The sequence below is a fragment of the Manihot esculenta genome, chromosome 14 (assembly GCF_001659605.2).
Source record: "Manihot esculenta cultivar AM560-2 chromosome 14, M.esculenta_v8, whole genome shotgun sequence".
Classification (NCBI taxonomy): Eukaryota; Viridiplantae; Streptophyta; class Magnoliopsida; order Malpighiales; family Euphorbiaceae; genus Manihot; species Manihot esculenta.
The window spans coordinates 24,958,079-24,982,118 of NC_035174.2; the positions used below are offsets into that span (position 1 = coordinate 24,958,079).

The 24,040-nt window shown below is 39.5% G+C and overlaps 3 protein-coding genes across 3 annotated transcripts; all 3 read right to left on the reverse strand.

Moving 5' to 3' along the window:
* Positions 1–1,176: 1,176 nt before the first annotated feature.
* On the reverse strand, positions 1,177–1,707 carry LOC110629210. Its single transcript, XM_043950736.1, has 3 exons — positions 1,498–1,707; positions 1,304–1,408; positions 1,177–1,218 (listed from the first exon to the last, which is right to left on the reverse strand). The coding sequence occupies exons 1-3, from the start codon at positions 1,705–1,707 to the stop codon at positions 1,177–1,179; spliced, it is 357 nt and encodes a 118-aa protein (XP_043806671.1).
* Positions 1,708–1,762: 55 nt separating this feature from the next.
* On the reverse strand, positions 1,763–2,599 carry LOC122721809. Its single transcript, XM_043950737.1, has 2 exons — positions 2,082–2,599; positions 1,763–2,003 (listed from the first exon to the last, which is right to left on the reverse strand). Exons 1-2 carry the CDS (start codon positions 2,597–2,599, stop codon positions 1,763–1,765), a joined length of 759 nt encoding a protein of 252 aa, XP_043806672.1.
* A 1,899-nt stretch (positions 2,600–4,498) lies between these two features.
* LOC110600579 lies at positions 4,499–23,798 on the reverse strand. Its single transcript, XM_021737445.1, has 4 exons — positions 23,676–23,798; positions 6,461–6,528; positions 4,912–6,318; positions 4,499–4,793 (listed from the first exon to the last, which is right to left on the reverse strand). The coding sequence occupies exons 1-4, from the start codon at positions 23,796–23,798 to the stop codon at positions 4,499–4,501; spliced, it is 1,893 nt and encodes a 630-aa protein (XP_021593137.1).
* Between the last annotated feature and the right edge of the window lie 242 nt (positions 23,799–24,040).

Below are 24,040 nucleotides of genomic sequence, written 5' to 3' on the forward strand. Positions count from 1 at the left end.
GGCATGCCTAGCCACGCAACTGGCAGTGCTTGGTCGCATAACTAGTCGCACAGGACATACTTGGTCGCACGCACTACAAGAAATTCCATATTTACCAACGGACATTTCCGTTGGTAAATACTGATATTCCGTTGGTGAAACGGATCACCAACGGATCTGTGACGGACTAAGTCCGTCGGAAAAATCCTCGTTGGTAATTTTAATTACTAACGGAAATTTGTACCCGTTAGTGACAGTGACGGATCACCAACGGAATTTTCCGTTGGTGACAGTGACGGATCACCAACGAAATTTCCATTGGTGACAGTGACGGATCACCAACGGATTTTCCGTTGGTGACAGTGACGGATCACCAACGGAATTTCCGTTGGTGACAGTGACAGATGTTTGGTTACTAATCCGTTAGTGAATAAAAGTACAGAATTACACACCCCTACCCCTACCCTGTAACTGTACATATACATCCATATACATCCATCTGTACCCTGTACATTCATATACATCCACATTCACATTCATATACATCCACATCCATCTGTATCCTGTACACTCATATACATGCATCTGTACCTGTACCCTGTACATTCATATACATCCATTTGTATATTCATATAATAATAATACTATAAACGGACAAAACTAAATTACTCATTAAAATATATAAAAAACGTAATGAATTTGTACTACAATTATATTTTGGAAAAAAAATTATCAACTGGTCATAACAAAATGTACATACTATACTAAACTAGCTAGCTCATCATCTGTATCATCATCACTATCTGTATGATGATCACCAATGACAGGAGCATCATCACGCCGCTGCTGTGGAGACGGAGCTGGAGGTGCCGTAGGACCAGATGTCTGAGTGGATGTCCCAATACCCTGTTGTGCCATCATCCTATGCATAAACGTCTGCAACTCGTCCAGCCTTATGGTAATTCGACTATTCTCTGTCTCTAGCCGATCAATTTTATTCTGCATCCTGTTCATTGTTTCAATTGTAGGAGGATCCACTGGGGGTGCAGACGTGTATGATGCAGAACAATGAGATGGGTCATGAAAATATGCTGAGGCCTGGGACCCTAACCCATAAACTCGACTCTTTTTTTGTCCGCCAACCGCTTCGTAGTACAGTTGGGCCTCATTTATGGGCGTTGGCTCATTGTTTCCCTCCTATTGATGTGTAGCAGCCTCCTTCAGCTGTACGTATTTATCCTGCATTATAAATTTAAAGTAACATATAAGTAAAACAATTCACGTCAATCAAAATTGTTAATAACTACATTTAAGATGAACTTACATAAATAGCTTTTGATCTCGCATCAACAAACTCCTCCGTCCCCTTTCTCTTGTGTGTGGCCTCAAAAAGCTCATGAGGATGTGGTTCTCTGCCTAGTCTTTCCCTCTGTTACCAATTATAAGAATTGTAGCATTTGTCATCGAACCAAAATATTTATAAGAAGATAATTATAAAATAAAAGTTTTAACAAATACCATCCTCCGCTGGTGGGTGTACTGTGAAACAGAACCGCATGCGTGCCTGGAAATGCCAGATCCTGAACCTCCAGGCTCACTGCGCCTATTGGCAGAAAACTTCTCACACTTCTCTTTGTATTCAAAAGTGTTCCAAGTTTCCTGCCACTTCCTCAAAAAATAATCAGGGGTTGTAAGATTCTTCGCCTTTCCTTTCCGGATTTCCCACATTAAGCCCCTGTATCGCTCAGCTGTCTTTTTCTGCCAGGCAATTTTTACCAAGCTGTCAATTGCTTGGTCCCATAGAAAATATTTCTGCAAAAAGATTACATTTTATGATTAGATAGTAATTAAACAGTTCATAAATAGATGATAAACTGATAAAATAATTATGCTTCACCTTGAATTCCTGCCAATAAAACTCCTTGGTTTCATTGGGCACAGTCTTCCAACAGTGGCCTTCCTCGACCAATCTTTCTTTCACTATCAGAGTTATCCTGCGGCTGCACATCTCCGACGGATGCAAACTACATGAACAAGATAATTTTGAGTAAGTAAATGGTAACATTTAAAATAATGTAAATTAATAAACAATTAATTATTACTTGTTGTTAATGAGTGAAATAGTCTGTCGGAATGACTGTGTTTCGCCTACAGCAGTGGTTGATGCAGCTGATGCTGGAGCAGATGCAGGAGCAGATGATGGAGTAGATGCTGATGCAGATCCTGTCCCTCTAGCGGATGCAGTACCAGAAGGGGATGCAGAATGAGGTGAATGTGTATGTGATACCGGTGGTCGTGGAGCTGCAGTAGGGTGGTGAGGATGTAAACTGTGACGGTGAGGTGGTGGAAGGGGACGGGGAAGCTGTGCATCGGCAGATGGTGTAACTGGTGTATATGATCGATCTATATGAGATGGCTGTACACTGGATGCAAGTGGTACCCATATCTGAAGTTCCGTATCCCCAAGTCCCGTCGGTGCCCGTGGTATATGCGCATCATTCACTTGTCCGTCATCTGTATTTGCGTCCTCTTGACTTGCACTTGCAGGAAGTTGAACCCGTCCTCTGGGCTTGCTAACCCTTCCACGTCCCCTCATCTGTGAATAAACAAAAAATGTCATAGTCAAAAATAATATAAAGTTCATAAACATTATATTAAATATATACAAATGTATTAAGGTACTCACTAAGTAATAAAAGAAATATACAACTCCAAACTTCTTTAGTATATAGATGAATTTAGTCTGATTCATATGAATTGTACTCATTATCACCGTCTGCATCTGCATCAGAATCAGGGTCACTAAGGAATTCGTCTTCCTCAGTCGAAACGTCATCATGAATCTCAGTCATTCCTCCGCTAGGATCATTCAGGCAGTGTTGTTGATTAATATCATCGATATTTACTTCAGCATAATCTATGTCATCTTCTTGAAAAGGTTCATATGTCTTTGAAGACGTTTGAGATACTTCAACAACGGGTCTACCTTTAACTTTCATCACAGCCCACCAATCATTTTTGTCACGACGCTTGCTCGGGTATGAAGCATAAACGACTTGTGTTGCCTGAGAGGCCAATAGAAATGGCTCGTACTTACTGTATCTACGCTTATTGTTAATATCAACAATTCTATACTGTCTGTGCACCTTGGTGCCCGTATTTGGTGTTGGATCAAACCAGTCACATTTGAAAAGTACAGTCCGCTTAATTGGTAGCCCTGGATACTCCAATCGCAACACCTCGACCAACTGTCCATAGTAGTCACTTTTTTCAGAACTGTAATTACTCCCTTTTATACATACACCAAAATTCATTGAGTTACTACTTGAGTTTCCATTGATTGTGTTGAATTTACATCCATTAACACAATACCCATTAAAAGTGGTGACACTTCTGAGTGGTCCCTTTGCCACATCTTGTATAAGCTGATTTTGTACATTGTTTGGCGATTCATGGGCATACTTGTAAAACCATTTGACAAAGTCTCTCTCTAGTTTTTCATCAACAGCTGCATCTGTGATATTTGGTTGTGTCGACTTAACTCGCTCCACATAAATGCTATACATACAAAGAAACAAGTAATGTTTAACAATAATGTACAATATAAAAGGTATTAGACTATTAGTATAACTACCAATACTTACTCAATATATGTTTTCACCTCTGGACAATTTAATAGAGTATATGTTTGAGCGGCTTGGATTTCATCTTCAGTCATATACCTGGATTTTCCTTTTCCGATAGTTCTACCTGTGCATTTGAATATGCTTAATTTACCTGGTATGTCATCATCAGAGACAAATTCATGCAAGTTGCGTGGAACCTTTCGATGTCTGGTCATTACATGTGCTTCAAAGTAGTGAGCAGAAAATGCACTTGCTTCTTCTACGAAGTAAGCATTGCATATTGAACCTTCAACCCTTGCTTTATTTTTAACATTATTCTTTAACTTCCTCAAGTACCTAGTGTGTGGAAACAAAAATTATATATGTATACTAAGTAATTCATCATGGTAAGGAGTGCAAGTAAATAATTAGTACGTGTACCTCTCAAATGGGTACATCCACTGATATTGTACTGGTCCTGCAATTAATGCCTCATATGCAAGGTGTATTGGTAAATGTTCCATTGAATCAAACAGACTTGGAGAAAAAACTCGTTCAAGCTTACAAAGGATCACAGGAATTTGTTCATGTAACCGTTGCATGTCCCCATTAGTAAGTGTAGTTGAGGTGAGTTCTCTAAAGAAATTGCTAAGCTCTGTTATTGGTTGCCAAACATTATTTAGTAAGAACTCTCTGAGAGCTATAGGAAGAATTCGTTGCATGAAAACATGACAGTCGTGGCTTTTCATACCAAAAAGTCTAAGCTTCCGACTATCAACACATCTCCCTAGATTGGAAACAAATCCGTCAGGGAATTTGAGTGTTTTAAGCCAATCACACAGTATCATCTTCGATTGGTTATCCAAACAATAACATGCTTTTGGATATTTCCCGCTAATTGGATCTTTCTTCAATTATGGTCTCCTGCATATTTCATTTAAATCTTCCCTTGATTTTATATTGTCTTTTGTCTTCCCCTCCACATTCATAACTGTATTAAAAATATTTTCAAATACATTCTTTTCAATGTGCATGACATCAAGATTGTGGCGAATCATATTTGAAGACCAATATGGCAAATCCCATAATATGCTCCGCTTACGCCAACCAGTTATCTTTGAAAGCCGACAATTTATTTCATGACTGTCAATGTCTATAACCCGCCTCAACCCAATTTGCTCAATTTCTTTTAGCAAGTATTCCCCAGTTCTAATTGGCGGTGGTGACTTCGATACACATTTATTTTTAATAAAAGATGTCTTGTTTCGACGGAAAGGGTGGTCGTCAGGCAAGAACTTCCGATGACTGTCAAACTATGTTTGTTTACCCCCCCCTTCGTAATGTAAATGCATCTGTGTTTTCCATACAGTAGGGACATGCAATGCGTCCTGCAGTGCTCCACCCTGAGAGCATTGAATAGGCAGGGAAGTCACTTATAGTCCAAATTAATGCAGCACGTATAGTAAAATTATTCTGTTGGAAAGCATCGTAAGTATTAACACCAGTTGCCCAAAGTTCTTTCAATTCTTGCACTAATGGCTGCATGTACACATCAAGCTTCTCTTTCGGATTCTTGGGACCAGGTATTATAATTGTCAGGAACATGTACTCATCTTTCATACACATACCTGGTGACAAATTGTATGGAGTTAGTATTACTGGCCATGAAGAATACTGTTGCTCAGATTGACCGAATGGTTGAAATCCATCAGTGCAAAGGCCAAGTCTGACATTTCGGGCCTCCAGTACGAAGGTTGGATGAGTTTGGTTGAAATGCTTCCAAGCAGGAGCATCTGAACAGTGGCGCATCACCCCATTCTCAGTTGCATGGTCATTGTGCCAAGTCATATGCTTAGCTGTAACACATGACGCATAAAGTCTTTGCAAACGTGGTGTAATGGGGAAGTAATACATCTTTTTGTATGGTATTTGACTCTTCCCTTTCCCCAAGTTGTGCTTCAGGCGTTTGAACCTTTCATGGTCACAAAATTTGCATCGTGTAAGTTCTTTATCATTTTCCCAATAAATCATACAACCATTCGCACAACAGTGTATCTTTTGTACAGGAAGCCCCAATCCTCGGACTAGTCTCTTTGTTGAGTAAAAGCTGTCCGTCATGACATTGTCACTCGGTAACATCTCCTTCATGAGTTCACAAATCTGATCAAAACACCGTTCTGAGAAGTGATGTTCCGCCTTCAGATTTAGTAAACGTGAAACAGCTGATAACTGGGAGTGAGTTTCACAGCCAGGCCATAGCTCTTGCTTAGATGCATTTAACATATCATACAGTTTCTGTGCAGCCGAGTTTGGCATCTCATATGTATCATTATGCATTACATGACAGCTTGTTGCATCCATGACCATGTCCTCAAAACGATTGAAATTTGGGTGATTAACACTGTCAGAACCACAAGACATGTCTAAATCTGTATCACCATATCCGTCATGCACTTTAGTTTCACCGTGCAAATACCAAACAAGGTAATTTTGAACAAAACCATGCTTCATTAAATGATATTTAACTGTATTTTCATCTTGAAAGCTACGGTTTTGGCACTTAAATCGATTACAAGGACAGCGGATCTGATCGCCATTTAAATATTTTGTGCAGGTCTTAGCTTTCTCTATAAATTCATTGATACCCTCTAAATATCTGGGATTCAGTAAACCGTCTATGAGACGAGCATACATCCAACTTCTTTCAGCAGTCATATTAACTACAATAAATATGCTGATATGAAAACAAATAACTTATAAACCCTATATTCGAACAGAGCCTGAAAACCAACAATTAAATTGTGCATTATATCTAAATGATAATCTGGTAACTACATTCATTTTGGAACAAAATATGAACATAAATTTGAACTTGCCTGATATTAATGGCAGTATCTTCTACTGGAGGGGGAGGTGGCGGGGCAGTATAACCAGGTTGGTTAGGCTGTTAATGAGAAATTAAAGCAATCAGTATATGTATTCAGCCATCATCCATATAAAAAATGCATCATGTTTGGAATATCTACCTATCCAAGCACACTTAGTGTAAATTCAAACACATGCACCAAAAAAATTTCACAATGCAATTAGATTTCAATTGTATAGTAACTTTGATAACTAAAAATGGGACATTCCATGTGAATATTGAACATCAATTCAAATCCAATAAATATCAAGAAAATTTTCTCTTTTTTTACACGACTTTGAGGCCGAATTTATTTATAAATTTGCTAGTGCACTTGCCAGTGCACCTGCTGGTGCACTTTAAATGTGCACCTTTTGGTGCACTTGAAATGTGCACCTACTGGTGCAATTGGCACCAGCAGGTGTAATGCCAAGTGCACATGCTGGTGCACTTGAAATGTGCACCTGCTGGTGCACTTGAAATGTCCACCTGCTGGTGCACTTGCCAAGTGCACCAGCAGGTGCACATTTCAAGTGCACCAGCATGTGCACTTTAAATGTGCACCTGCTGGTGCACTTGAAATGTGCACCTGCTGGTGCACTTGGCAAGTGCACCTGCTGGTGCACTTGAAATGTGCACCTGCTGGTGCACTTGGCAAGTGCACCAGCAGGTGCACAAGTGCACCAGCATGTTCACTTGAAATGTGCACCTGCTGGTGCACTTGAAATGTGCACCTGCTGGTGCACTTGGCAAGTGCACCAGCAGGTGCACAAGTGCACCAGCATGTGCACTTTAAATGTGCACCTGCTGGTGCACTTGAAATGTGCACCTGCTGGTGCACTTGGCAAGTGCACCAGCCGGTGCACAAGTGCACCAGCATGTGCACTTTAAATGTGGACCTGCTGGTGCACTTGAAATTTGCACCAGCAGGTGCACTTGAAATGAGCACCTGCTGGTGCACTTGGCAAGTGCACCAGCAGGTGCACAAGTGCACCAGCATGTGCACTTTAAATGTGCACCTGCTGGTGCACTTGAAATGTGCACCAGTAGGTGCACTTGAAATGAGCACCTGCTGGTGCACTTGGCAAGTGCACTAGCATGTGCACTTTAAATGTGCACCTGCTGGTGCACTTGAAATGTGCACCTGCTGGTGCACTTGAAACCAGCAGGTGCACACATTAAAGTGCACCAGCAGGTGCACACATTGGCAGTGCACCTGCTGGTGCACTTGTCCACGTGCACCCGCAGGTGCACAGGTGCACCAGCATGTGCACTTTAAATGTGCACCTGCTGGTGCACTGACTCAGAAGAACCAGAAGTTTATCTGGTCAGACCAGTGTGAGGAGAGCTTTGAGGAGCTCAAGAGGAGATTGACTACAGCACCAGTGTTAGCTCTGCCTGTGAGTCATGAGGACTTCACAGTGTTCTGTGATTCATCTTGAGTGGGATTGGGTTGTGTTTTGATGCAGAGTGACAGGGTGATTGCTTATGCTTCGAGACAGTTGAAGAAGCACGAGTTGAATTACCCTACCCATGACCTAGAGATGGCAGCAGTTATCTTTGCACTTAAGATATGGCGACATTACCTCTACGGGGTTAAATGCGAGATCTTTACTGATCACAAGAGTTTACAGTACATCTTGAGTCAGAGAGAGCTGAATTTGAGGCAGAGAAGATGGGTAGAATTGCTCAGTGATTATGATTGTAAGATCCAGTATCATCCGGGTAAGGCGAATGTTGTGGCAGACGCCCTAAGCCGGAAGTCACTAGGCAGTTTATCCCATATCGCAGCAGAGCGGAGATCAGTTGTGATGGAGCTTTACAAGCTCTTAGAAGAAGGGTTACAGTTAGAGTTATCTGATACAGGTGCGTTGATAGCACAGATGAGAGTGACACCTGTGTTTCTGGAGCAGATCGCTCAGAGATAGCATGAGGACCCTGAGTTGATGAAAATTGCCAGGACTGTTCAGTCAGGCAACAGTGTAGAGTTCAGATTTGATAGCAAAGGGATCCTCCGTTATGGGAGTCGACTTTGTGTACCAGATAGGGGCAGTGTGAAGGAAGACATTATGAGGGAAGCTCATAATGCGAGGTATAGTGTTCACCCAGGAGCCACCAAGATGTACCAGGATCTGAAAAAGGTTTATTGGTGGCCAGCCATGAAGAAAGAAGTGGCGCAGTTTGTGACAGCCTGTGAGGTTTGCCAGAGGGTGAAACTAGAGCATCAGAAACCAGCCGGAATGCTTAACCCATTACCGATTCCAGAGTGGAAATGGGAAAACATAGCTATGGATTTTATAGTGGGTTTACCAGCTACGTCCAACAGGATAGACTCTATATGGGTGATTGTGGACAGACTCACGAAATCTGCTCATTTTCTTCCAGTTAGGAGTAACTATTCTGTGGATAAGTTGGCACAGGTCTATCTGAATGAGATAGTGAGACTACATGGAGTTCCAGTGTCTATAGTTTCAGACAGAGGACCTCAGTTTACCTCCCGCTTTTGGCGGAGTCTGCAGAGTGCGATGGGCACGCGATTGGATTTTAGCACTGCTTTCCACCCACGGACTGATGGACAGTCAGAGAGGACCATCCAGACCATAGAGGATATGCTTCGACTGTATGTGTTAGACTTTGGCGGTTCTTGGCGGCAGCATCTACCTTTGGTGGAGTTTGCCTACAATAACAGCCATCATGCTAGCATAGGGATGGCTCCTTATGAAGCTTTGTATAGGAGGAAGTGCAGATCACCTGTTTGCTGGGAAGAGATAGGAGAGAAGGCTCTTGCAGGGCCAGAGTTAGTAGAGATTACCAGTAGAGTGGTGCCCATGATCAGAAAGAGAATTAGAACAGCACAGAGCAGACAGAAAAGTTATGCAGATGTTCGCAGAAAGCAGTTAGAGTTCCAGGAGGGTACTTGGGTATTGCTAAAAGTGTCTCCAATGAAAGGAGTGGTTCGGTTTGGAAAGAAGGGTAAGTTAGCCCCACGATACATTGGACCCTTTGAGATTTTGCAGAGGATCGGAAATGTGTCGTATAAGCTGGATTTACCTGCTTCTATGGAGAGAATTCACCCGGTATTTCATGTTTCTATGCTACGGCAGTTTGTGTCAGATCCGAATCAGGTTCTGAGTGAGCCTGAGGTGGAGATTCTTACAGATCTCACCTATATAGAGCAGCCAGTGCGGATTCTGGACACACAGATCAGACAGCTAAGGAACAAGGAAATTCCGATGGTGAAAGTGCTGTGGAACCACCATAATCTCGAAGAATGCACCTGGGAGACGCGAGAGTCGATGCTCCAGCAGTATCCATATTTGTTTTGAGGTTAGTTTCCTCCTTTTTATGTGTTAATTGTTTGTTTTAGGACCATTCGAGGATGAATGTTCTTAAGGGGGGGAGAATGTAATACCCGGCTAGAGTCCAGCATCGGAATTCTACTTTCCAATGGAGTTTCGGATGTCGGACGTCTCTAGAAGGGTTAGAGTGATGTTTTTCTAACATGTTTTGGTATGTTTCATAGTTTTAAAACATAAGAAAATGAGTTTTTGAGTGAAATGAACCAAGGCAGAAAAGCCAGGTTCGGCCGCCGAAGTTGAGGTTCGGCCGCCGAACATGCATGGCTTTCGGTTTCACGTGTGGCCGCCGAAGGTGGTCTGGCCAGCCACCTATAAATGGCCCTCAGTCGGTTGAAGCGGTAAGAGCACCGTTTCTTTCACTTGCTGAGGTGAAACTCTGTCCGTTGTGAGTATTTCTTCATGTTTTCAGGAAATCATGCAAAGATTTGATTAGTTTTTATGATCTTTTGAAGGTTTTAAGCTAAAACTCAAAGTTGTGAAGTTTGGAGAATTTGAAGGAAAGTTGCTCCAAAACTCCACGTTAGGATCATTCATCTACTTGTTTTCACACGGTAAGTGAAGATCCTGAGCTTGTTTTTATGTTTTCTGAAGGTTTTATGGGGTTTATGGAGAGAGATGCATGAATAGGGTTATGTGTGAGGTTTTGTTGATTTTAGGCATAGAGCTTGTTTTTGTGTTGTTTTTGTTGTGTGTTTGGGGTTTTAAGGTAGTTTCTGACCCCTTTGAGCATATACATGAGTGTATGCAAGTTGAGGCGTTGAGGTGTTTGTGTGTGAGTTGTTTTTGGTGCTTTTGGCGAGAGGCAGGGCAAGTTTCTGCCCTACTGATGAACTCAGGTTCGGCTGCTGAAGGTACATTCGGCCGCCGAACCCCTGAGGAGGTGAGAGGAGGTGACTTCGGCTGCCCAAGCTTGCCCCCGAGCTTTTAGACTTTCGGCTCTGGAGGGGAGTTCGGCCGCCGAAGGTGCCGCCGAAGGTTAGAGACTTTCGTCTCTGGAGTGCTTTTCATCCTCCGAAACTTGCCCCCGAAAGGGTTCGGCTGCCGAAAGTAGAGATTCGGCCGCCGAAGGTGCTTGAGTTTCGTCTCTGGAGAGGACTTTCGGCCGCCGAACCTGCCGCCGAAAGTGTTCTGTCCAGCTTTCCTTTGCATGCTTTGTATGGATGTTAGAGTGAGGTTAAGGGGATTCTTGAGGAGTTTCATAGAGTTGTTCATAAGCTAGTTTGGTCCCTCATTTGAGTCTATCTGTATAGGTACAGACCAGAGGAACCAGAGAGAGCAGCAGTGAGTTCTGCTCCAGAGTTTTCAGAGCCTGCAGAGTCAGTCCAGTTAGCCAGAGGTGAGTGGAACTAAACTTAAAGCTTTTACTTGAATTAAGAAATAATCAGTTTTTAGCATACTACATGCATCATGAGTATACAGTAGGTTGATTGCATTAGTCTCCACGAATATGTTGCATTGCATAGTGAATTGTTGTTGTGGGTAAATGTTGAATGATCCAATAGTCTCAGACAGGAAGTCCAGGAGCCTTTGACTACGCCCTGGCAGGTATAGTAAAGACCAGGAGCCTTTGACTACGCCCTGGCAGTTATAGTAAAGACCAGGAGCCTTTGACTACGCCCTGGCAATGGTAAGTACAGAGGTGTTATATACACATATACATATATGACAGGAAGACCAGGTGCTCGATTCTACGCCCTGGCACAGAATTACTGGGACTATGTGGTGACAGGTTTACTTTTGATGTGGTTTGTCTGTGTTATGACGCATTCCATGAGATCATATTTTAATGACTTGTTTTACTGTTCTACTCACTGGGCTATAGAGCTCATCCCACTCCCTTAACCCCAGTTCTGCAGGTTCAGTGTACAGTATACAGAGGAGACCCACAAAGTACAGAAAGAGTAAAGAGATTTGTAATAGCTTCGAGTGGACATGTAATATTAAGAGATGTCATAGTTGTATAAAGATAGACATGTGCTTGACTTAGTGATGTTTGTGTTGTAAATCTTTTGTTATGTACATGAATATGTTTTACAGAGTATGTGAAAAACCAGGCTTAACAGGTATGAGTTAACCCATCTAGAGCAAGCTCTAATCAGGGGTACAGTACAGAGATAGTGCATGCACAGGTTAAGCCTTGATCCAGAGAAAAGCGTTTTTATTTTCACAGAAAATGTATGATCATGTATGAGATTTACAGGTACACAGAGAGTATAGCAGGCTTGCTACGGGTTCTGGTGGCCTTAAGCCGACCTGAGTCCTAGCGCCGGTGACGGTCCATTTTGGGGTCGTTACAAGAATAGTAAAACAATATATTAAAATCTATGCTTTCATGAAATGCATCACATCACAAACAAATCATATCAAGGATGGACTTGTCATCAATAGCTCTCTACATATCCAACTGTGCCAGGGGCGTAGAATGGGCCTCACTGGTCTTTCTCTTACTCTGTGCCAAGGGCGTAGAATGGGCCTCACTGGACTTCCATACCTTATCATCGTCATCATATCATATCGAGGGCTAATGGGTCATCCAACATCCATCCACATCAACATCATAATATGCAATGCAACATATTCGTGAATTCTAATGCAAACAACCTAGTATATATCATGGTATTCGTGATGTATGAACAAGCTCGAAATTTATTTGCTTGAAACATAAAGATCCATTCTACTCATCTCAGGCTGACTCTAAACAGACTCTGAAGCAGCTATCTCACTGCTGGGGTCTTCAGTTCCTCAAGTCCGAACCTACACAGGTGGACTCAAATGAGAGACCAAACATACACTAACATGACTCTAAACATCCCCCCAAAAACCCCCCTAAAACATCACAAAACATTCATAGAAAACATTCAAAGGAAGGCTGAACAGGGCACTTTCGGCGGCAGGTTCGGCGGCCGAAAGTCCCTCCAAAGCCGAAAGTCACCCATTTTTTGGGGCAGGTTCGGCGGCCGAAACTCCCCTCCAGAGCCGAAAGTCCAACTTTCGGGGGCGAGTTTAGGCGGCCAAAACTTGCCTCCATAGACAAGTTCGGCGGCCGAACATGGCTTCAACAGCCGAACCTGGGTCCTTCAGAAGGCAGAACCCAAGCCACAAACATGCATCCAGCCACTCAAAACCTCTCAACTCAAACCAACTCACTCACAAACATGCATACACATCCTCAAGTATTTAGGGCTTAAAACTAACCTATACCCCAACAACATCAACATTTAACATACATTTCATCATTTAGCACACATAAACCCTAACTTTTTACACTACTCTAAACATGCATCCAACACCCTTCAAACCCCTCAAAACTTACTAAAAACATAAAAAAAGGGTAGGATCTACTCTTACCTCCTGAAAATCGAGAGGAGAGGCGATCCAAACTCGGAGATGGGGGAAATCGAGCTCCGGGATCTCCAATCTTCAAAACTTCGTTCTTAGCTCAAAAATCTTCAAAACCAAGTTAAAACTTGTTAAAACTTGAAGGATTTGAGGAAAAACTCAAAATCAACCAAAGGAAGACGAAATCTCACCTTTGCCCTAAAATAGAGAGAGAAAACTCGCCCATTTTCGAAACAAGGGGCCTTTTATAGGTGGCTGGCTAGACCACCTTTAGGGGCCAAAAGAGCTTCTGCAAGTCACCAACGTTCGGCGGCCGAACCTGGCTTTTCTAGCCTTTGATCTTTTCTTTCAAAACTCAATTTCTTTCTTCATTCAAAGCATAAAACATATAAAAATATTTTACAAAAACATGATTTCACCCTTCTAGAGGTTTTCGACATCCAAGATTCCATCGAAAAATAGGAATTTCGATGCCGGGGTCTAGCCGGTTATTACATTATAATAGAAATTTTGACAAGTATGCTATGTATTATATCATTTGCACATTACATGCTTGTAAATATTTATAATAATATGTATACACAAGAATGTGCTTGCTCTGTGTTATTACTTGTCTGCAATCACCCACTAGGTGTATGCTTAGCACATTGGTTATTATCTCACGCAGGTTAAAGATAAAGTAATTACTGTAGAGGTGAGATCAACATCAGACATCAAAACCTTTATTATAGTTGGTTGTTTTAAGTCTTTAAGTCATTATACAGTTATATCTTGACATGTACATATTAAATTGAGTTAGTTATAAAGGTTATGTAAGTTTAAATAATGTAATCATATATGCATTTAAAAAGAGCTAAACAATTGCCTATGATGATAACTATGGAAAAATGAGAATGATATTGTTTTGAAATGTGTGCTAAACCAATGAATCATATAAAATCAAGTGATAGATGAGAGTATGATTATAAATATATTTTTCATATGTACCACAACTTGAGATGTTGATAAAACAGAAAAAAATCTACCCAAATTTTAGTTTAAAAGCTTTCACATTTACTTTATTCACATTATAAATTTTATATGAACTACCTAATAACTTGATATTTACACATAAAGAATATTTGAATTAGTTTTGAAATTTCTAAGAAAGTATAGCTTGTGATAGTACTTGCTCAATCTACACTAAGACAGGATAATAGGTGTTACAATTAGTGGTATTAGAGCAAAAGTTTAAGTGATTCTAGATCCTAGCATATAAGTGAATATGTGTAGGATATGTACATGACAAAATGAGTTATAAACTATGATATGGTTTTGATGTAGATCTCTTCTTTTGTATTTTTAGGTTTGTTACAAGAGGTCAACCAAGTCATATAGAGTTATAGATGAGGAGGTAGAGATTCTTATTCCCTTTAAGGCAGTTGCACCTATTGTTGTTGGTGGACTAAGGCAGGATGCACTGTTTCAGCAAATAACTAAGTTGCTTAGGAGGGTTACACAACAAGTGCCAAAGGTACCACCACCACCACAACTTGTAGCAGTTCAGGTACCCCCACCAATAGTAGCCCAGACACCATTTAGGCCCATAATAGAAAAATTCAGAAAATATGGTGCTATAGAGTTTAGAGGTAGAAAGGAAGATGATCCTTCAGCTGTAGAATTCTGGTTAGAAAGTACAGAAAGGGTTTTACAACAGCTATAATGTTCACTAGCAGAGAGTTTAATGTGTCAAGATCATTATTAAAAGGTGAAGCATATAGATGGTGGACCATATTAATACAGACAGTTCGACCATAGCGGCAGACTTGGAAATTCTTTTTTATAGATTTTAAGAAGAAATATGTTGGGGTCCTATATATGGAGGAAAGAAGGAGAGAGTTTTCATACCTCAGATAGGGCATGCTTATAATGATTATGAGTAAGAGTTTGTCAAACTTAATAAGTTTGCCACAAAGATATTTCCCATAGAAGAAGAAAGATATAAGCACTTCAAGCAAGGTTTACATATTGATATTAGAATGTATCTCATAGCTATGCACATCAAAGAATTTTTCAGTTTTGATAAAGACAACCCACAACTTGTAGCGAATCAAATAAGAAGAGAAAAGTATAAAACAAAAGGGCAAAATAAAGAGGGTTCAGAGCCAATATCAATGTAACGACCCGGAAAACGGACCGCTACCGGCACTAGGATCCAGGTCGGCTTAAGGCCGCCAGAACCCGTAGCAAGCCTGACATAAAACCTGTAAACCTGATTAATCCCATACATGATCAAGAATATACATAAAAATTAAAACTTTTCTTTCCTACATTCTATCATACACCAACTCAACCTGTGCATGCACTGAACATAGTCATAATTATATGCATTGACCCCTCTGTGGGATCTCATTAATGCTCCAATGGGCAGTATAATATACGTTGAGTTGGTTTACATAAACATCACAAAACATCTAAGATCATGTATAAAAAGGGATACCTTACACATTGGGTCAAGCACAATCTCTAATCCTCAATATCATTACATACGTTACTATTCATAACTTTACATCATTTTACAATTTATCATGTCCACACTCTATCTACTACATACACATGATTTCATTACTCTTGCGGACCTCCTGGTCTACCCTGTACCTGCAAACCTGGGGAATTAGGGAAAGGGGTGAGCTACTAGAGCCCAGTGAGCAGAATAATAAAACATTCAAAATATATGATAACATGGAATGCATCACATCACAGCTAATCACATCAAGGATGAACTTGTCACCAATAGCCCTCTACATATCCAATAGTGCCAGAACGTAGAATGGGTCCTGGTCTTTCTCTTACATAGCATAACATAATCATTCCAATGTGCCAGAATGTAGAATGGGTCCTGGTCTTTCTCTTACATAGTGCCAGCGAACGTAGAATGGGTCCCACTGGTCTTACTTTCCATACCGTACATATCATATCGTCACATCATAGGTCGAGGGCTATGGATCATCCAACGTCCATCCACATCAACATTAAAATATGCAATGCAACATATTCGTGAATTCTAATGCAAACAACCTAAATCATCACAGGGAATTCATGATGCATGAACATGCTCAAAACTTTACAATTGATTTGCTTTAAAACGTAAAGGTTTATTCTACTCACCTCTGGATAGCTCTGACCAGACACTGGAGCAGCTGACTCACTGCTGGGGTCCTCGATTCCTCAGGTCCGAACCTACACAGGTGGACTCAAATGAGGGACCAAACATACATGAACATAACTCTAAACTATTCCCCAAAAACCCCCTAAAATATCATGAAACAATCATAGAAAAACATACAAAGGAAGGCTGGACAGGGCACTTTCGGCGGCAGGTTCGGCGGCCAAAAGTCCCTTTAGAGCCGAAAGTCAGGCAGGTTCGGCGGCACCTTCGACGGCCGAAACTCCCAGACAGAGACGAAACTCATGCATGTTCGGCGGCACTTTCGGCGGCCGAAACTACCCTCCAGAGACGAAAGTCCTCTTTCGGAGGCATGCTTCGGCAGCCGAAAGGCTTGCCTCCCAGGCAGGTTCGGCAGCCGAAAGTCCTTCGGCTGCCGAACCTGGTTTCTGCCAAAGGGCAAAAACTTGGTTTCTCATGCACATTTGCCTCCCTAAACCATCCAAACATGCATTTTTCCTAATCTACAACATACATACTCAAGCATACAAGTTCCTAGGGGCTTCAAACTATCTTAAACCCCATCTACAACACATCAAACATCCACATTGTCCAAAAACATAACATGAACCCATAAACCTAACCATAAGCTAAACATGCATTCTACCCCATAGATCTACTTAAAACATGTCATAAGCTCAAGATCGGCCCTTACCTCTTGAAGATCGAGAGAAGAACGACCCTAGCTCAGAAAATGGGAGAGAGAGAGTTCCTTGAACCTCCAAGCTCCAAAACTTGCTCAAATGCTCAAAATCTTCAAAACAAGGGTAAAACTAATGAAAATCGAGAAAGATTTGAAGGAAGGAACTCAAAACCGGCGAGGGATGGCGGAGAGCTCACCTTGGCCGAAAATGGGGAGAAAAACTCGCCCGTTTTCGGCTAAGGGACCCCTTTATAGGTGGCTGGCCAGGCCACGTTCGGGAGTCGAAAGTGCCTCCGCATGCCATGTTCGGCGGCCGAACCTGGACTTCCCTCACTTATGCTTTCGGGGGCCTAAAGCACTCCCGAAGTGCATGCATGTTCGGCAGCCGAACCTGAGTTTTCCTCCAAGGTTATTTTCATGCAAAAACTCATTTTCTTTCATGCTTAAAACATAAAACACATTAAAACATTTTATGAAAACATAGTTTTACCCTTCTAGAGGTCTCCGACACCCGAGATTCCACCGGACGGTAGGAATTCCGATATCGGAGTCTAGCTGGGTATTACATTAGGACAATCCTCTACATCTCAATCAACTAGCAATAAATAGAGGGGTTTGTAGTAGATAAGGCAAAGAGGGACACCCAGGCAGAGTTAGAGACCTAGGTAGAGCTCGGTAATAAGGTGTAGACAACAAACTACTTCAGTAGCTAGTACAGGAGGATCAAGTAGAGATTTACCACCAGTATGTGAGCATTATGGTAGAAGACATAGAGGAGCATACATGAGATTAACTGGGGCTTGCTACCTGTGTGGGAGTCATATCACTTTATGAGAGATTATCCTAGAGGTCAATTAGTATAACCTATATAGACGAAGAGGTTTATACTAATTGATCCTAAAGGTAGAGGTGAATCTAGTAATACTCGGAGTTAGAGGGTATCGGAGACAATAGACAAACCAGACACTAGGGTACCTACTATGGCATAACTATACGAGCAAAAGAAGAATAGGTCAAACTAGATGTCATAGCTAGTAAATTTTCTATTTTTGGTAAACATGTTTATACATTAGTTGATCCTAGTTCTACACATTCATATATCAACATGCCAATCACTGGTGAGAAGGGAGTTCAAGTAGAACCTTTAAAACATGACATAATAGTGACCAATCTCTTAAGACATCTTGTGATTGTGAATCGAGTTTATATAGATTGTCCTATATGTGTGCAAGCCCATACATTTCTAGGTGATTCGATAGAGTTACCTTTTAAAGAGTTTGATGCGATTTTCAAATGTATTTCCCTAAAGAGTTACTAGGGTTAGCTTCAGAAAGATAAGTGGATTTTGCTATAGAAGTTGCACCAAACACTACACCTAGTTCTTTTGCTCCTTATAGAATGGTCATTATAGAATTAAAAGAATTGAAAATACAGTTACATGAGTTACTTAATAAGGGTTTCATTTGACCTAATGTTTCACCCATGTACACTAGTACTATTTCTAAAAAAGAAAGATGGTTCACTTCGATGGTGCATATATAGTCGAATAAGTTAACTATAAAGAATACATATCCACTACCCAGAATAGATAATTTTTTTGATTAGTTGAAGGGAGCCAATAATTTTTGTAAGATAGATCTGAGATCAAGTTACTATTAATTGAGGGTTAAAGGGGAAGATGTACCTAAGACTAAATTTAAAACATGGTATGGACATTATGATTTTCTAGTTATGCCATTGGATTGACAAATACACTTGCAACAGTCATGGATTTGATGAACCATTTTTCCATCCATATTTAGGTAAGTTTCTTATAGTGTTTATTAATGAGATTATAGTATACCTTAAAAGTGGGGAAGACCATGACAAACACTTAAGGATAGTATTGCAAACTCTGAGGAAAGTAACTATATGCCACAGTAAATATGATATTTGGCTTAACGAAATAGCATTTTTGGGAAAATGTTGTATCAATAGAAGGAATTAGGGTAGATCCATAAAAGATTAAAGTTATTCTTGAATGGAAGCCACCAAAGAATGTTTCAGAGATAAGAAGTTTCTTGGGTCGAGCTGGGTGATACATATAGTTTGTAAAAGGGTTTTTACTTATAGCAGCTCCATTAACTAAGTTATTATATAAGGATGTTGCATATGTTTACAATAACAGATGTCAGACAAGTTTTGACAAACTAAATACTATGCTCATTAAAGCATCAGTGCTTATACAGCCTGTCTCTGGTAAGAAATTTGTGATCTAGAGTGATACTTCTCACAATGGACTTGGATGTATTTTGATGCAAGAAGGTAAAGTGGTTGCCTATGCTTCTAAACAACAAAGCCACATGAGAAGAACTATCCTACCCATGATCTGGAATTGGCTACCATAATTTTTACACTGTAAATATGGAGGCATTGCTTATATGGTGAGAAATGTTACATCTATATAGATAATACAAGTCTAAAATACGTATCCACATAGAAGGAGTTAAACTTGAGACAGAGAAGATGGTTGGTACTGAAAGATTATGATTGTATTATAGATTATCACCCGAGCAAGACTAATTTAGTAGTAGATGCACTCAGTTGAAAATCTCTATTTGCATTAGGAGCAATGAATGCTCAATTAACTCTAGTAGATGATAGAGCTATTATAGTAGAATTAAAAGTCAGACCCAGGTTACTACAATAACTTAAAAAGGCACAAATAGAAGTTAGAGAGATAGCGTTATGGACTAGACAAGTACAAGAGGAGAAAAAGCAGAAGCATGCGATTAGTGATGATGTTATTTATACTAGGGCAATATAATATATGTACCTAACACTAGAGAGTTGAAAAAAAGCATTCTTATAGAGGCACACAACAATCCATATGTTGTGCATCCAGATAGTAATAAGATGTATTAGGGTCTGAAGATGCACTATTGATGGCTAGGTATGAAAATAGATAATTTGAATTTATAGCAAAATGTTTGATATATCAACAAGTAAAAGCAGAACATCAGGATTCATTAGGGTTATTTCAGCCTATCTCTATACCAGAATGGAAATAGGACAAAATTACAATGGATTTTATAATAATATTGCCACTCACATCAAGAAAAAAAGATGTCATTTAGGTAATAGTTGAGAAGTGAACTAAATTAACACATTTCTTGATAGTAAAAAAATGACTATACACTAGAAAAGTATGAATAATTGTACATTAATGAAATTGTGAGACTGCATGATGTTCCTATTTCTAACATATCAGATAGAGATTCAAGATTCAAATTAGATTTAGGGAAAAGCTATATGAAGCTCTGGATACTAGATTGAACTTTAGCACAACTTTTCATTCTCATATGGATAGTCAGTCAGAGAGAGTAATTTAAGTTTTGGAAGATTTGCTTAAGTTTGTGTAATTGAATTTAAAGGTAGTTGGGAAAGACATCACCCTCTAATAGAATTTCCTTACAATAATAGTTATCAGGCTAGTATTAAGATGGCTCCTTATAAAGCATTATACGGTAAAAAATACAGAACCCGTTATGCTGGATAGAACTTAGTGAAGCTAAAGTTGATGGTCCAAAGTTGATAAGACAGACTAAGTAGAACGTTAAAATTATCAAAGAAAGATTAAAAGTTGCAACAAATAGATAGAAATCCTATGCAGGTTTGAAGGGAAAAGATATAGAATTTATTATTGGGGACAAAGTATTTTTAAAAGTTTTTTCATGGAAGAAAGTGTTAAGATTTGGTAAGAAAGGTAAGCTAAGTCTCAAGTTTATTGGTCCAAATGAAATAATCGGACGTGTGAGTCCAGTAGTCTACGGGCTAGTTTTACCTCTAGAGTTAGATAGAATACACAATGTCTTTTATGTATCCATATTAAGAAAATACAGATCTGACCCTTCACATGTCATCTCAGTATAAACCACTAATGTACAACTTGATTTAACTTACGAAGAAGAGCCGGTAAAAATTTTAGTGAAGGAAATAAAAGAGTTGAGGAATAAGAAGGTCCCCCTAGTTAAAGTACTATGGAGAAATCACAATGTAGAAGAAGCTACCTATGAGAGTGAAGAACTGATGAAGGGACAGTACTCACAGTTATCCAAAGAAGGTAAAATTTTAAGGATGAAATTTCTTATGAGGGAAAGAGGTGTCACAACCTCAAACTCATAACTAGGAATAGTTACAACACTAGATATGATTTAGGCTATGCCACAGTTAGAGAAAGTAGCATTAGAGGAGATACTAGCATAATCTCGAGCTACTTGACACAAAATTGACTCATAAATAAAAGATCATAAGTTATGTTAAGAGGTCCATCTTTTATTGCATATATAATTAAACATGTTGAGTTACATCTAAAATAAAGATGACCTATAATATATTTTAATATTTTTAAGTATTAATAAATGAACCATAGAAAGATCAAATAAAAAAATAGATGTATTTAAAAATAAAGCAGGCAATGTGATCAACGAGTCAAAGACAAGTCATTTTTGAAGGTGCTTAGCAGTTTTCTAATATGCTAGCTTGAGGTACTTGTTAAATCTGACGTACTTAACATAATAAAATAGACTTTTAAAGGTTAAAAGTATAACTTTAGTAGGTCAATCTATGAATATTGAAAGTTTAAAAACTAAATTAAAACAAACTTGAAACTTTAGTAGGTTAAAGTAAAATTTTAGAAAGTTTAAAAGGCAAATTGATTGTGTGGTTGTCGAAGCCGATCAAAAATAACTTTTTTGGTTATCAACAATTTTACAACTATAGATAGTGGCAAAAGGATCGAATCCACAAGGAATTGATACTTACCTATTTTTCTTATCAAGACCAAGTAAACAAATTGAAAGTAAAATAAAAGGGGGGTTTTGAGATTGATGAATTAAACTAATACTGAAAGCAACAAATTAAGCAAATAATTAAAGTAAAGAAATTCAATAATGAGAAAGACTCAAATTGAAGAATTGGATCCACTTCAGTTGTTGGGATTGATCATTGACACAAAGATTCTTTTATTTGATTCAATAAATTAGTTATGGAGGTGGAAGACGCTTCTCACCACCATATCCCTCCTTAAGCATAGATTAACTAAGAAACGTCCTCTAATTAATCACTAATCAACAAGTTGCCAAGGAACATCCTTGGACTTTTGGCATCTAATAACTGTCAATTGCATAAAGAAATAGAGAGACCTAATTCTAGCTATCCAAACGTATGGTGATATTGCTAGATCATGCAATTTCCTTAGTTTTTACACCAAGAGTTACTTATGTTTGAATAATCCAAGCAATTATGGACTTAAAACTATCCAAACTAACAAATTATTACTTTGAAATCAAGAATCAATAGGCTCTATTGATCTAAAAAATAAAGCAACAATGGAATTAAGCATGAAATTGCATAAATATTGATAAACAAAAGATAAACATAATATGTTCAGATCTCCCAATCCATAAAACAACCAAAGTTTCACCTAATCTTCAACTAGAAAAAGAGGTTTCAGCCACTCATGGCTGAAACAAAACAAGAAAATAAAAGAAAGAGAAGAAGAAGAAGGAGTGGCCGACGGCTTGGAGAAGGAGAGGCTTGCAATCCGAATGGGTGGAGAAGGAGGTGGGCGTGTGGCTTGGAGAAGCTTTTATAGCCCAAGGTGCTGCCCTAGGTTTCCTTGATGAGGTGGAGCCTTCTTTTGAATTTTGAATTTTGAATGTCCTCTTTTAAATTTTGAATTTTAAATACTTGGGAGGCAAGTGCATCTTCTTGAAATTTGGCTTCCTGAATAAGCTGAATTGAATACTGAATTTTAAATTTTGAATTTTGAATGTTCTCTTTTGAATTTTAAATTTTGTATTCTTGGAAGGCAAGTGCATCTTCTTGAGATTTGGCTTCCTCAATAAGGGAAAGACTTCTTGAAGATTTGAAATTTGAATTTCAAATTACTCTGCTGACTGTACTTTCTTTATTTATCTTTACTTCAGCTACAACTTGACTTGGGCAAACAACTTGTCCTCCTTTATCCTCTTTTAAGCAGTTTTAAGAGCATTTTTACCAAATTACCTTTTTACACCGTTTTCTGCAAAATAAGATCAAAACCACAAAATTAGGCAGAAAATATGTAAGTTAACATTAATAACAACATGATAAAATGGTCTAAATTTGGTCTGATCACAAATTTAATCCAAACCTTTCATTTTTCACCACCTCTTCATCCCAACCTTACATATGTAAGAATACGACTAAAGTAAGCTAAAAACAAAAATACAGTAGGTTATCTTCCACCAATACTTGACATGGGCGATTTCTCCTTGAAAGAACCAAAGAAGAGCTTTGTTTTCTTTCACCAAATCCAAGCCAAATTTTCATCAAATCAACTTTTTTATTCAACCAAAATTCACCTTAGGATCAAGAGCTAAAGGAAGAGCCTTATATTGAAAGATTTGAAGAAAAGAGTGGGTATTCGCTAGGCCACATAATTCTGGTGTTAATCCAGCTAAACAAGACATCTTATGCTACGGCCACAAGGCGAATATCTGCTAGGCGATAATCTAGGTGTTAGTGCTGCTAAACAAGACATTTTATGTCAAAGCCACAAGGCGAATTTCGCCATGCCATAATCCGGGTGTTAGTCCCACTAAACAAGGCATTTTACGCAGGCCACAAGGCGGATTTCGCCAGGGCATAATCCAAGTGCTAGTCCTGCTAAACAAGACATTTCATGCCTAGGCCACAAGGTGGGCATCCGCCAGGCCACACGACCAGGTGTTAACCCCATTTTGCAAAAATATCTCTAAGGAAATTTATGCCAAGGTTGCAAGGTAGGCATCCGCCAGGCTACGCGACCGAGTGTTAGCCCCATTTCACAAAAAAGTCTCTAAGACATTTCATGCCTAGGCTGCAAAGCCGGTATCCGTCAGGCAATGCGATAGAGTGTTAGCCCTGTTTCACAAAAAAGTCTCTAAGGCATTTTATGCTAAGGCCACAAGGCGGGCATTCATCAGGCCATGCGACTGGATG